The 13,426-nt window shown below is 33.4% G+C and overlaps 2 protein-coding genes across 2 annotated transcripts; one reads left to right on the forward strand and one right to left on the reverse strand.

Annotated features, from left to right (window-relative positions):
- Positions 1 to 1,678: 1,678 nt before the first annotated feature.
- LOC100799380 (uncharacterized) lies at positions 1,679 to 2,305 on the reverse strand. The gene has a single exon (XM_003539454.3). It carries the CDS (start codon positions 2,243 to 2,245, stop codon positions 1,862 to 1,864), a length of 384 nt encoding a protein of 127 aa, XP_003539502.1. The 5' UTR covers positions 2,246 to 2,305; the 3' UTR covers positions 1,679 to 1,861.
- A 5,291-nt stretch (positions 2,306 to 7,596) lies between these two features.
- Positions 7,597 to 11,945, forward strand: LOC100795338 (protein DETOXIFICATION 40). Its single transcript, XM_003540255.5, has 7 exons — positions 7,597 to 8,237; positions 8,324 to 8,955; positions 10,269 to 10,325; positions 10,419 to 10,657; positions 10,812 to 10,930; positions 11,584 to 11,670; positions 11,767 to 11,945. The coding sequence occupies exons 1-7, from the start codon at positions 7,920 to 7,922 to the stop codon at positions 11,827 to 11,829; spliced, it is 1,515 nt and encodes a 504-aa protein (XP_003540303.1). The 5' UTR covers positions 7,597 to 7,919; the 3' UTR covers positions 11,830 to 11,945.
- The last annotated feature ends 1,481 nt before the right edge of the window (positions 11,946 to 13,426 follow it).

Below are 13,426 nucleotides of genomic sequence, written 5' to 3' on the forward strand. Positions count from 1 at the left end.
TTCTAACTGTTAGCTGAAAATACTTTGATGTTCATTAAAAAGTAATAAATAACTATTTTGTTTTTGTTTTTTATATTCATTGGTGCCACGTTGCTCTCTACAGTTTACATTACGTGTAATAAAAAACAACTATGCCAAGAGAAAGTTCAACTGATGAACCGCATGCTCCCCGCATGATTGGCGAACACATGAGAAGTAAATTGACAATAGCTAAACGCTCTCTTCACCGTTACTAAGTCAAATTAAGGAGATACCACTTTATTTCAATATCACCGTCTGTATTGAGAATATAGCAAATTTTGATTTGAAATCGACAGAAAGTTATATTATTCATGATTTACTTGGCAGTTTTGAGGTTGAATATTGTTTGCCGAGTCATGCTAAATCTTTTTCTTGGGGGTGGGGTGACATGTGAGGGGGAGATTCAAAACATGTTGTGCCCCATTGGCTATAGCCAGCAGTAGACTGTAATTGTTATAGCCAGACAACGTAATTTTCTTTGAACACCTGATGTGGATCTGCCACTAATTAAAGAGTCAGTAATGCGCGGTAAAGAAGTGAAACGTCTGCGGAAAGGAGCCAAATCAAGAATGTGAGCCCAAACTTGGAGAGATTTCCTGCAAGAAAAGAACAAATGAGCATTTGACTCAGCCTCATTTGAACATAAAGGGCAGAGGGAACTCTTGTTCAAAAAAACAACTAACAATAGGCTTGACACCTCTAATGTATTCATAGACTTTGCCAACAAGCAATTGTTCGTTGGTGCTCCAAGATTGAATCCTCTTTTTGACCTCTTTCGTACTTAGCTGAATGATTTTCTTTATCAAAACTGAATCTGATGAAGAAGTATTATAATTCCACACATCGCTTCCTCTGAAATAGTAATGTTGAACCCACCGAACCCATAGAGAATCTTTCTTACAATGAAAGTCCCACAGGATACGGGAAAGAAGCGCAATGTTCTAGTCCTTGAGATTAAAAAGGCCTAAACCCCCCTTCTTTTTTCGGAGAACAAACTACTGACCAAGCAACCAAGGGCTTGTTTTTGCCAATATCCACTTTGCCCCACAGAAAATTACGGCACGAAGCGTTGATCCGGTCCAGAACAGATTGCGGCAAAGGAAAAATCTCCATCCAGAAATTCACAATTCCTTGAATAACTGCTCTGATCAACTCTAACTTACCTGCATAAGATAAAGACTTCTTGCTCCATCCCTGAATCAGACCAATAATCTTGGAAAGCAAGGGAGCATAATGACATACATTTGATCATAAAAGGGGAACACCCAAGTATCTAAAAGGGAAGTCACCCAAGCTAAATCCAGTAAGCTGCTGAATATGAGAAAGCTCATGAGGCCTAATACCGACAGAGTATATGACAGATTTATCAAAGCTGATGAAAAGTCCTGAAACCTTACAGAAGTGCTGAAACTTGGCAAACATAGTTGAGTCATGCTAAATCTTTTTCTTGGGGGTGGGGTGACATGTGAGGGGGAGATTCAAAACATGTTGTGCCCCATTGGCTAGAATATCATTAATCATGTTTTTTTTTTTGGTTTATATGTGTGCGAGTAATAATACATATAAAAAAGAAATGATTTATCATGAGCAAAAATTACATAATCGCAATATATCAAATGGTTCTCAGTGCCTCATCCAAACAAAATGGATCTTTCACGGCCAACACCGAACCATTCCATACTACTACATCCACCCAAAATCATAAGCTCAAACTTCATTTCACATTTCTATTGTACAAGCTACTCAAATAATTGAAACTACTTAATTCATAAGGAGTAACAACAAATAGAAAAGGAAAGTATTGTGATTATTTACGGATAGGAGATATCATAACAACAAACTACTTCGTTGAGCAATCCTCCGGAATGCTTTCTAAACCTGGCCTCCAAGAATTTACGCTCCCACCATATTTTTCAACCTCAAACACCCTTTTATCTCTCAACACCATATCGCTTAGTAACTGCTCCAACGAAGTGTGCTGAGGATCATTCTCATTCCTATTTCTCAACATCCTCTTCAATTCTTCCTTAGTCACCACCAGCCTAATCCTCACAGGGCCACTTGCAGAATCACCATGATGACTTCCTTCACCATCTTCTGTTTTGAGCCTTACCTTCTTCTTCATGCCACATGAAATTGTCTTTATGATCTTCTCAACTTTCTCACCTTCTTTATCTTCATCTTGTGATGATACTTGGTTGTTTTTAAGGCAGCAGTTCCACATGTTATAGTAATGAATATTTGAAGCATTTTAAGTTTCAACACTCAACAAGACCATGATATATAGGAGAAAAAGCACATGGAATATTCAGTTGTTACGCCGGGTTTTTGAAATTAAGAAAACGTGATTCTCTTGTTTGAAACAAACACCATGATGGATTATGCTTTTGGATTCCAATTTGTTTATACTCTGTTAATATTTTACCAGTGTAGCCGTCTCTTAACTTTAGCATATAGCGTTTTGTTTTTAATTTTTAATCTGATAATAGAAGAAAGGATATTACTTTAAGAATGCTGCTTTTGGAGTTTACCGTGACTTGTCACAATAAAATAAATGGGGATAATAGTTTAGTTAAAAACAAAGGTTTAATCTCGAAGTTGATGCCCTCTAATCACTGCTAAAAAAGTGGTGCATCTCCTTCAGCAGAAAAATAATTGGTGGTAGCACATTGGCACCGCACGACAACGTTGAATACATAAATCTGATGACACTGTTTATCATTTTATTATTGGTCAATCTTCCATACTTTCAGTTAGCTATTGAAGCAATTTGAGATTGTCGATCATATTTTCATTAGCTATTGAAGCAAACCTGTACTTCAATTTCATCAAAAAGCAGATATAAAACGAAACTTTTGTCTTTGGATATGGTACATTAATTAGCAACACACTAATAAGAATGATTAACCATGTAAATATGAACATTTTTTTGGGGGGTTTAACACATAATCAGAATTGAATTTACAGTAAAAGGGCGTAGCTTATCCTTTCATTCACCAAAAAAAGGGAGTAGTTTATCCCCTTTCATTCACCAAAAAAGGGAGTAGTTTATTCTTCAAAATAAATTCTAATTCATTTTATTTTGACTTGATTAGAATCTATAACCTCCAAGTAATACAAGGAATTTAGTTCAATTAATTCAATATTGTGTGTCATGATTGTAAATCTTTAAATACATTCGATTGAAAATTGAGAATTAAACCTAATAACTCATGCATACTACTCAAGTCCAATTTTAGTAGATTGAAATTAACTTTTATTCTCATAAAAATATAATATACCTTTCTTTCACTACAAAAACAAGAAGCAAGAAAATATAAACATTTTATATTCCTAAAAATCATTAGTTTTTGATAATATTTATTCAAAACTTGTATAAATATGTAAATGTGATATTCTCAAAATCATTTTTATGAAAATACTTTTTGATATTTTCAAACAAACATAACCTTAAAAAAATTAAGAAATTCCAAAATATCACTTGACACTAAAATGCCTATTTAAGATTTAACTTTTTGTTTTTTTTTTCTTTGAAGTTTGATGCTGACAACTCTACTAAACCCTATGTGCTCTCATGAAAAGTATTATTTAAAATAATATCAATACTATTTAAATGAATATATATTGATTTCAACAAAGAGTAAATACATATATTTATAAATCAATTTAGTTTAACATAGGTTCCTCCTTACACCCACCTCCGTAGCTCCGTTCCCTTTTTCTGAAATTTGACAATTTAAAAACACAAAGAAAAAGGAAATGCAAAGTGGGAAGAAGGTAAAGTAGAAGTCTGATCGATCTCCCCCTCCCCCTTGATCATGCGAGTCATTTGAATTACGCATAACGAACTGCATCAAAACTTTTTTATTGCTGTAATTTTTTATTTTCATTTTATTTACAATGGTTAATAAGTTTAAAAGAGAACATCTTGACTTGTCCAAATGATACAACTTGTCCAAATTTGTTACAAGCAGGAAAGTACTTAAAAGTCCTAATATCGAATTCTCTCAAAAGTCTGAGTGTCGAATCTACAGAGTACTTAGATTGATGCAAACCCAATTCACAAGCAAGAGATAAAAGATAAGATAAAAATTTTTAAAAAAAGATAAAAGATTTAAAGATAAAAATTGAAGATAGAAAAGAGAAAATATTTCAATTAAAAGATGACAAAGATAAAGAAAAATAAGATAAGAAAATTAAAAGATTAAGATGAAGATAAAGACAGATAAATTCAGAATGTGATAAAGTTGGGACCTAGTCTGTCTTATCTAAGATGTATTATTTTAGATATTTTTCTCTATCAATTTGGTGAATTTTTTCCTATCCACATCTGTTAAAATATTTGCCTTTGATGTAGCATATCTTATCTATCTATCTCCCAAATGTCTTTGAAAAGACTCAATAGATAAAATGCATGAAGTTTTAATTTTAGATGTTTGCTTTGAATCCCTAATGCATGCAAAACCTTCGTTGTTTTTTCTATTAAGGATTACCCTCTGTGTCGAGCACGTAACCCTTAAAGATGATGCAAGTATGAATGATATATGAAATTAAAATAAGAAAGGATAATAGGAAAGAAAACACTTGTTTGCATCGATAAATATGAAGTATACAATACATCTTTTGACTTTTATAATTGTTGGAGTGGACTTGGGTCTGATGCTAAAAATCTTGCTTACTCATATTGTTGATATTTTTTGGATCTTTTTCACTTTTATCTGCAAGACATAAATAACAAAAATATCAATTCCTATCATTTAAGCAAAAAATAACTACTAAATAAATATTTTTAAATATATTTTAAATATATTTTTATTATAAAAAATAGCTCATATTTAGCAGTTATCAAAATCCCCCAAATTAAAAACTTTGCTTGTCCTCAACCAAAAATAAAAATGAGAGCAGGCTCCGAATGCTCCAACACTTTCAATAGCTGTAATTTTTCAAATTTCCTTAGCTGGACCTTCTTGCGTTTGCCATGATCTTGCAATGGAAGCACAAACAAACATTGAGATAGAATTGGTTAGTAGTAGAAATCAATCAGGTTGGCTTACCTCGCTTTTCCTCACAAGGCTTTAGTGTTTCTCTTTGCGCACAAGTGTCTTGGGTGAGTGTTTAAAATTCTATGACCTGCAATTAATGCTCCCAATTTTGCACTTCATCTTAGTTAAAGTTATCCTACTTACACTTGGTGGATTACTAAGGACTTTTATTGGTTTATAATGTGGTATGATTTTTCTAGGATTTCAAAAATTAGGGTTATAAGAGAGCATTTATCCTATAAAAACTTCCACTTATTCAACATAGAGTTATTTGTTTTTCAGCCTCAATTTATTGTTCTAACAACACTTATGATAACTATTTATTTTCTGCCCTTATTATTCTTCACTCTTTTTTTTCTTTCTTTTTGGATTTATCTCCTTTTTCTTTTTCTTCTTCTTCTTCTTTTTTTGGAAAGAAACTTTGGGCTTACAAGCTTTTTTTAGGGTGCCTTATTATGTGCTGTTTTACCTTTCCGAGACAACTTTTACCTTAACCCTCCCCAAATTAGGGGCATATCATGACTAAAATCCTTATGCTCTCTTAAACCCTAAACAAGGTAGGAGATAATTAAAGTAGGCTTAAGGGTTTTACAAAAAAAACACGATTATCATTTTTGGCTCAAATAAGGTGCAAGGGATAAATCATCATCAAAGGTTGGCTTTTTGGCTAAGTGGTTGAAAATAAGAAGAAATAGGGCCTTGATCATTTTCATCTCATGTCATTAATCTAACAGTCTAAAAATGATGCAAAATCAGGAAATTAAACACAGACGTTCTCTCACAAGTAAGTTTCACACAACTCATCGAGACAAAACAAAGTTTGGCTTATCGCACTATGATTTCTGTCAGACAAGCTAACCTTTTCTCTCTTTGTTGTGATTCATACTCCACTACTTGAACTGACACTTGCATTCATGGAACCAGACTTTCCACAAAAATGGTATGCAGCATTTCAAGTGTTTAAGTCCTTTAGAAAAATCTTTGACGATGACTTCACAAATATCATGCAATTTTTATTCAATAACTAAATTTAAACTACTGAAATTAAATTGCTGAAATTAAAATGCACGAAATCATAAATAAAGAAAAGAAATAACACAATTATCCTAAAAAAAACAAATTGCAACTAACTAAAAGAGAGATAGGATAAGAAATCCTGGGTTGCCTCCTAGTAAGCGCTTCTTTAACGTCATTAGCTTGACAAGTCAAATGCCTTCAAGGTGGCATGAAGGTCACATAGAACACATCTTCCTTGCATTTTCGCCTCTTAACTAGAGACTCCATAAAACTCATGTATTCCAAAAACACCTTCCATATCATTGCAAGAGAAGTGCTAGTGATTAAGGAAAGAATGACACTTAAGGTTTTCTCATGTTTTTCATGTCTTTCTTCCTTGACAATCAGTTGATGAGGAGGAATATTGACTTGGAGAATACTTTCTTGTTGAATTTCTACTTGTGAGCACTTCTCCCATTGTTGTGCTTTCTCCTCATACTTCTCTCATTGTTGTGTTTTCTCCTCATTTTTTTCTTTATCTTTTTCTCTTGAATCATGCTCTTCTACAATACTTTCCTCATGAGCTTCAATTTCTACAAAGTTTTCTTCTCTTCTGGCCACAAATTTAGTCACTTCTTCTGCTAGCTTACCAACTTGAATTTCTAGACTTTTAAATGCTCGTTGAGTAGATTCAGTTGTTTCCTTGAATTGCATCAACAAATTATCCAGATTAGAACTTCTTTGTTCTTCATCAATTTTTAGCTGCTATCCTAACTCACAATTTTTCACCAAAAATCATATTTTTTAATCTCGAAGGGAACTATTGATGGATGAATATTGGGTCTACTACAACGTGTTTAAAAAAGGATGTCATTCGTTATTGGTGGAATACATGTTACATAATTGTGAACAAGCATTACATAATTGTTCTAATTTTTTAATCATCTTCCATTTTTCATTTTCAATCCCTTAGTTTCCTTTGCTTTTGAGACTAATTATGCATATAATTTTGCTTAATTTTCTCTTATTTTGTAACTACCATTGGACATAGCTTTGCCTTAATTTGCTGTCATTTTGTAAAATGTTGAGTGCAGGAAAGAATGGCAACATAACATGTTGAATTACAAATTCAAGAGGCAATTGAGGGGAATGACAATGATCAATACATATTAAAGATAACTGATAATTTTACGTGCTAAAATGCTTAGAAAACATATGATATCTCTAGCAACAGCTATCAATAAATTGGGAAGGTTCAGTAGAAGGCAAAGTTGGATATGCCAGTTTACTGCTGAAGATATAAGATTATGTTTTTGAATTATGCAGAATTTGATCTTGAATGTGATGCTCTGGTTATGTAATAGGGGTCAGTATTTTTCTACAATTGTGATTGGCTTTGATTGGATTCAATACAACATTAAGTTACAATGTTGAACTGTTATTTTTCTTATGACTTTGTATACGGATTGGTACCCTGTACCTTCATTTATTAAAAGCTTTTCTTTTGGCTGAAAAAAAAAATTAACATTCTGTTTTTTTTTTTCTTGTAAAAATGAGATTGACTTGGATAAAAAATCAACACATATATTCTAGTAATTTTCATAACGAAAAAGCTAGCATTTCTACGATTATCCCACCCAAACACGTTTCAAATCAGTTATAATTACAGTGAGTTCCGCCTCCTAGTGGTTGTTGAATATAATATAATATAATATTCTCGTTATATGTGTATATATAAGAGATGGTGTGCCTTACGGCTCCTCGTGGTAGGTGAGTTGGGACTTGTGGCGGCGAGATTGCTGCTGCTCCAAACGTTACAGGAGAGAAAGCCTTCTTTGCCGTGAATTCGGATCGAGATCAATGGGTTCAGCGGAGAAAGAGCCACTGTTAACAGCGGAGGGAACTCGATCAAACTCAAAGCACGAGTCCTCCTCCCATGGGCAACTTGAGAGAATTCTCTCCGACGACACCCTACCCTTCCTCAACCGTGTGGGACCCGCCACCTGGATCGAGTTGAAGCTCCTCTTCTTCCTCGCCGCCCCTGCCGTCATCGTCTACCTCATCAACTACCTCATGTCCATGTCCACCCAAATCTTCTCCGGCCACCTCGGCAACCTCGAACTCGCCGCCGCCTCCCTCGGCAACACCGGCATCCAAATGTTCGCCTACGGCCTCATGGTACCACCATTTTCTTTTCAAGTGAATCTCTGCTGATAATTGCGCGTAATTATTGAAAAACACAAAATTATATATATTACTTGCAGTTGGGTATGGGGAGTGCCGTGGAGACGCTATGCGGACAAGCATTCGGAGCTCAAAAGTACGGGATGTTAGGAGTCTACATGCAGCGGTCAACGATTCTTCTCTCACTAGCCGGCGTAGTGTTGACCGTGATATACGTATTCAGCGAACCGATGCTAATATTCCTCGGGGAATCACCGAGAATCGCGTCGGCGGCAGCACTCTTTGTGTACGGGTTGATCCCACAGATATTCGCATACGCGGCGAACTTCCCGATCCAGAAGTTTCTCCAAGCGCAGAGCATAGTGGCACCGAGCGCGTACATATCAGCGGCGACGCTGGTGGTCCACCTGGGGATGAGTTGGGTGGCGGTGTACGAGATTGGGTTGGGGCTGTTGGGGGCGTCGCTGGTGCTGAGCCTGTCGTGGTGGATAATGGTGATTGGACAGTACGTGTACATAGTGAAGAGCGAGAGGTGCAGGCGCACGTGGCAGGGGTTCACGTGGGAGGCGTTTAGCGGTTTGTATGGGTTCTTCAAGCTCTCCGCTGCGTCCGCGGTCATGCTGTGCCTGGAGACATGGTACTTTCAGATTCTGGTTTTGCTCGCGGGGCTTCTCCCTAATCCTGAGTTGGCTCTTGATTCCCTTTCTATCTGGTAACTTCTTTTATTTCTTACTTTGCATCTCTCATCGAAATTTCAAATCCATTCATATATAAAAATATACAACCTTCTCCAGATTCAAAATATATCAAAATTAACACTTTTTTTCCCCATTATATCTAGCTTTTCAGCATTTCTTATTTAATTTAAGCAGCATATACCCCAAAATGAGGTGTGAAATAATCACCATTCAAGTACAATAAGCTGCTTTAGTTTGTGCCATTGTTTGTTCGGAGAAAATAGAGAATGAAAAAAATATGATAGAAACATTCTATTTTCATTCTTTGTTTGAAAAAATAAGGATATTAATTATTGTTTTGGAATTCTTAAGAAAAAAAAGGTTTAAAAGGGTTCTTTTTTTATATAAATAAATAATTTTTTATAACATGTTTAGTTTTTAAATTAATTTTTTCGTCTAGTCTTAGAAGATTTTTATATAATTTATTTATTTTTCTACTCATCTATGTAAATTAAACAGTTTTTTTTTTATCTTTCTCTTTATCTTTTTCAATTCGCTCAACCAAATTAGACGGGCACATATTCCTTTTGGTTACCACCGTTTTTGGATGCTCACAGAAGCCATTTAGGGAAAAGAAAGGAAAAATAAATAAATTTAAATGGAAGAGTGATTCTTATTTTATTTTTAAAGCTATTTTTTCTTTCATTTTCCTTTGAATTAAAAAAATATCGCAATCACACTTCTAAAATAAATAATCTTAAAAGAGAAAGAACAAAAAGATAAGATAAGAAGAAAATAGGAGAAGGTGTTCTGATGTCATGTTACTTGTCAGTATATTTTCTGTCCTGATGTGATTTGAAGGAGCATTCAAACCAGAAATCACACTCTGAAATCCAAACCCAAATATAAAAATAAATAAACAAACGCGTGCGACTCATGTGAATTATTTAGTCATTGGACCCCACAAAGCAAAATGACTGACTGCCAACTCAGATGAGTTATCCGGGCAGACACTTTTGAACGTGACGTAAGGAGCATCAGAATTTTGCTACAATTTGATTTGATTTGTCCAATAAATCGTGCGTTTATTTTATTTATTTGTTTTAATTAAATTGTTGTTGTTTTTTTAAAATAAAAATTTAAAACCTATGAAACTGACATGGACATCAAACACAACACGAACACGTGAACACCCTGAAATATAGTTCGTACTACAGGTGTGGTATTGGTGTCGAACACTGACACAGACACGAAATACGATAAAAGACTGGCGTATCTGTACTTCATAGAGTACATTTTTTTAGGATTCATCTAATCAAACTATGACTCTTGTTATTTGTTATTGCAGCACCACAATTTCTGGATGGGTGTTCATGATCTCTGTTGGATTCAATGCAGCTGCAAGGTAGTAATTGGATTCCTGTTTTTTATTTATTTATTTCTTGTGAAATTTGCAAGTATTATTATATATTATATACTGTGAGAATATATAATGCAGCGTGAGGGTGAGCAACGAACTAGGAGCAAGAAGTCCAAAATCAGCATCGTTTTCGGTGGTTGTGGTGACAGTGATTTCTTTCATAATATCAGTAATTGCAGCACTGGTGGTTCTTGCATTAAGAGATGTCATTAGCTATGCCTTCACAGGGGGTGAAGAGGTTGCTGCTGCAGTTTCAGATCTTTGTCCACTCCTTGCCCTTTCTCTTGTCCTCAATGGCATTCAACCCGTCTTATCTGGTAATAAATTAAACTCAATTATTTATTCTGTTTTCTCAACTTAATTTAAACAATTCATGAATAATAATCATTAGTAATTAATTAAATTGAGTCACATAACTCTGAACTCTTATATATGCATGAATCATAACATATCGTGTATGTATGAATGAAGGGGTGGCTGTTGGATGTGGATGGCAAGCTTTCGTAGCTTATGTAAACGTGGGTTGTTATTATGGAGTTGGCATACCATTGGGCGCGGTTCTCGGCTTTTATTTTCAATTTGGTGCCAAGGTACCTAATTTTCGCTTTTCCATTTCATAATTGATATAAAATATATAGTTTTAACTAGACTAAATTATACTAATCACTTTTGTAAAATTATACAATTTTTATTTTATTTTTTAACATTTCCAATATCCTTCCCTCCTAGTTATAGGAAGAGTGCGGTTTAATATATTTTAAAAAAATTTAAAAGTTAGTATAATATTATTTAAAGGAATGTGGTGCATAATTTTCAAATAATTAAGAGGATTAATATAGAGCTATTTTTTTTTAATTTTACGAAACCTAAAAAATAATTAGTATAATTTACTCTTTTAACTAATGTGCACTCCATCACATACTTTGTTTTATTTAATTGAGTCTTAGAATTCTCACTTTCAAAGTTTTTAGTTTACCAACCGGTAAGGATTATTTTTTATGTAACTTTTAATATAATTATTATAAAAACTAATAAATTTTGTCATATGATGTTTTGAAATGATTATTTTATAAAAGCACGTATTATTTATTCTTTAATTAATATTTCATATGTTTTTGTATTTAATATAAAAAGTGCATATATTTCAATGCTAAAAGAAGAGGATTTATTTTTTGCTATAATTAGTATATATTTCACTAAACAAATGCAACTTTTATAAACGAGACGGGCTTTTTTGTGGCAGGGAATATGGCTGGGAATGCTAGGTGGCACCGTTATGCAAACAATTATTCTACTGTGGGTCACATTTAGAACGGATTGGACTAAGGAGGTAAAAAACCATAGCTGCAATAATTTATTTCCGTAAAACTATGCATGCAATGGGGAAGTTAATTTTTCTGTCTAATGAGAATTTTCTTCATTGTAGGTAGAGGAAGCAGCCAAGAGGCTGACCAAATGGGAGGACAAGAAGGAACCACTACTAAATTGAAGAACAACTTGTTTATGTAGGAGAGCAAGAGAGACATAATATTCTCTTTATTATTATTTTTTATTGAAACCAATTTATAAGGACTAATTCTAGAGATTCAACAAGGTAGTTTAACACTTCGTTGTTCCATTATGAGGTAGGGAATTAAAAATTAAAACTGCCAAGGATTAATTCTAGTTGTCTAAGCAGCAATTTGAAGTAGAAGGAAAAAGGGAAAAATGTCGTAAATTTGAATTCTTCTACCGATATTTTTAACAAAAAATAATAAATTAACATTTTTTGGGTAGAAAAACAATTTAAAGTAGAAAAGGTAACACTAATATACTAACGTTAATCTCACATTTTGTTCATTGTTAAGTCATTAAGATTATAAATTTTAAGAAATGTTGGAGAGTGCAAGTACAAGCGACTCTATCTGAAATCCCTTATGACGAGGAAGCCAACTCAAGAAAAACAAGAAAAGTCCAAAGTAAAGGGAGGGGTTCCCATAATTGAGATAGCAACGCTTCCCCAATCGCTTAATAGTCATAGGAAAATGGTCTCAAAGTAAAGGGAGGGATTTGATTTCTTTGATGTCTCTCCATGTGCTGTCATTGTGTTGTCCCTCTACAATTATACAGTCGTTGTGCTGTCCCTCTACAGTTATACAGTTTTGATCATTTTTAAAATTAAATGTTATCATTAAATATTAATATATTTGTCATGGAGTGTTATTTTCATGGGACAACACATAAACAACAGAAAAACTAAATTCATAAAGGGAGGGGTTCCCATAGTTGAGATAACAAAGCTCCCCCAATAGTTGCTTAATGGTCATAGGAAAATGGTCTCAATGTCTACTGATTATTTTTTTTTATCAACAAATATTAATTGTTAGTTTTTAATTTTTTAACAACCACTACAATATTTAACTTTACTGGAGGGAAAATTATTGGGTAGTATGGAGTTATCATGAGTTGAGAGTTTTAATCAATATCTACATTATATATATATATATATATATTATAATTATTAAAGACAAATATTATAAGAAAGAGAGAGATTGAATTGTGATTTATAATATTAGTTTAGTTCTTTTTGAAAACAATAGTCTTTTTTGTCTGCATGGACAACTTTGTAAGAAAGAAATACAACCTTTATCTCAAAAACTCTTTAGAAATAAACTTTCGAATAATGCAATTTATCTTATAATTATTCATGAGTTATAAGTAATATGTCACAATCATTTCTATCTCTTATAAATCAAACTTTATCCCAAGTTTGATTAACACTCAATATATTTTTCCTATCAAGTCACTGTTAGTTCTAAACAAATCAGACAAGATTTCTGATGAATGATGGCTTAGAGACTAACACAAAATTGTTTTATAGACGTATAAACAATCTAAACACTTAGTCTTTTTCTCTCAAAATGTTCAAAGTGTTTTGAGAGATTTCTCAAATCTTACAAGAATAATCAGAAAGACTGGTTGAAGAAGAAGGTAAGAAATATTTGCACATAATCAACTAACTAATTCTTTAAAAGCTTTTTGTTTTGTATAGATCATGTTTTCAAGTATATGTTGTCTTTGTCTGATAGAAGAAGAGGGTTGTTGAA

The sequence above is a fragment of the Glycine max genome, chromosome 12 (genome assembly GCF_000004515.6).
Source record: "Glycine max cultivar Williams 82 chromosome 12, Glycine_max_v4.0, whole genome shotgun sequence".
NCBI classification, from domain to species: domain Eukaryota; kingdom Viridiplantae; phylum Streptophyta; class Magnoliopsida; order Fabales; family Fabaceae; genus Glycine; species Glycine max.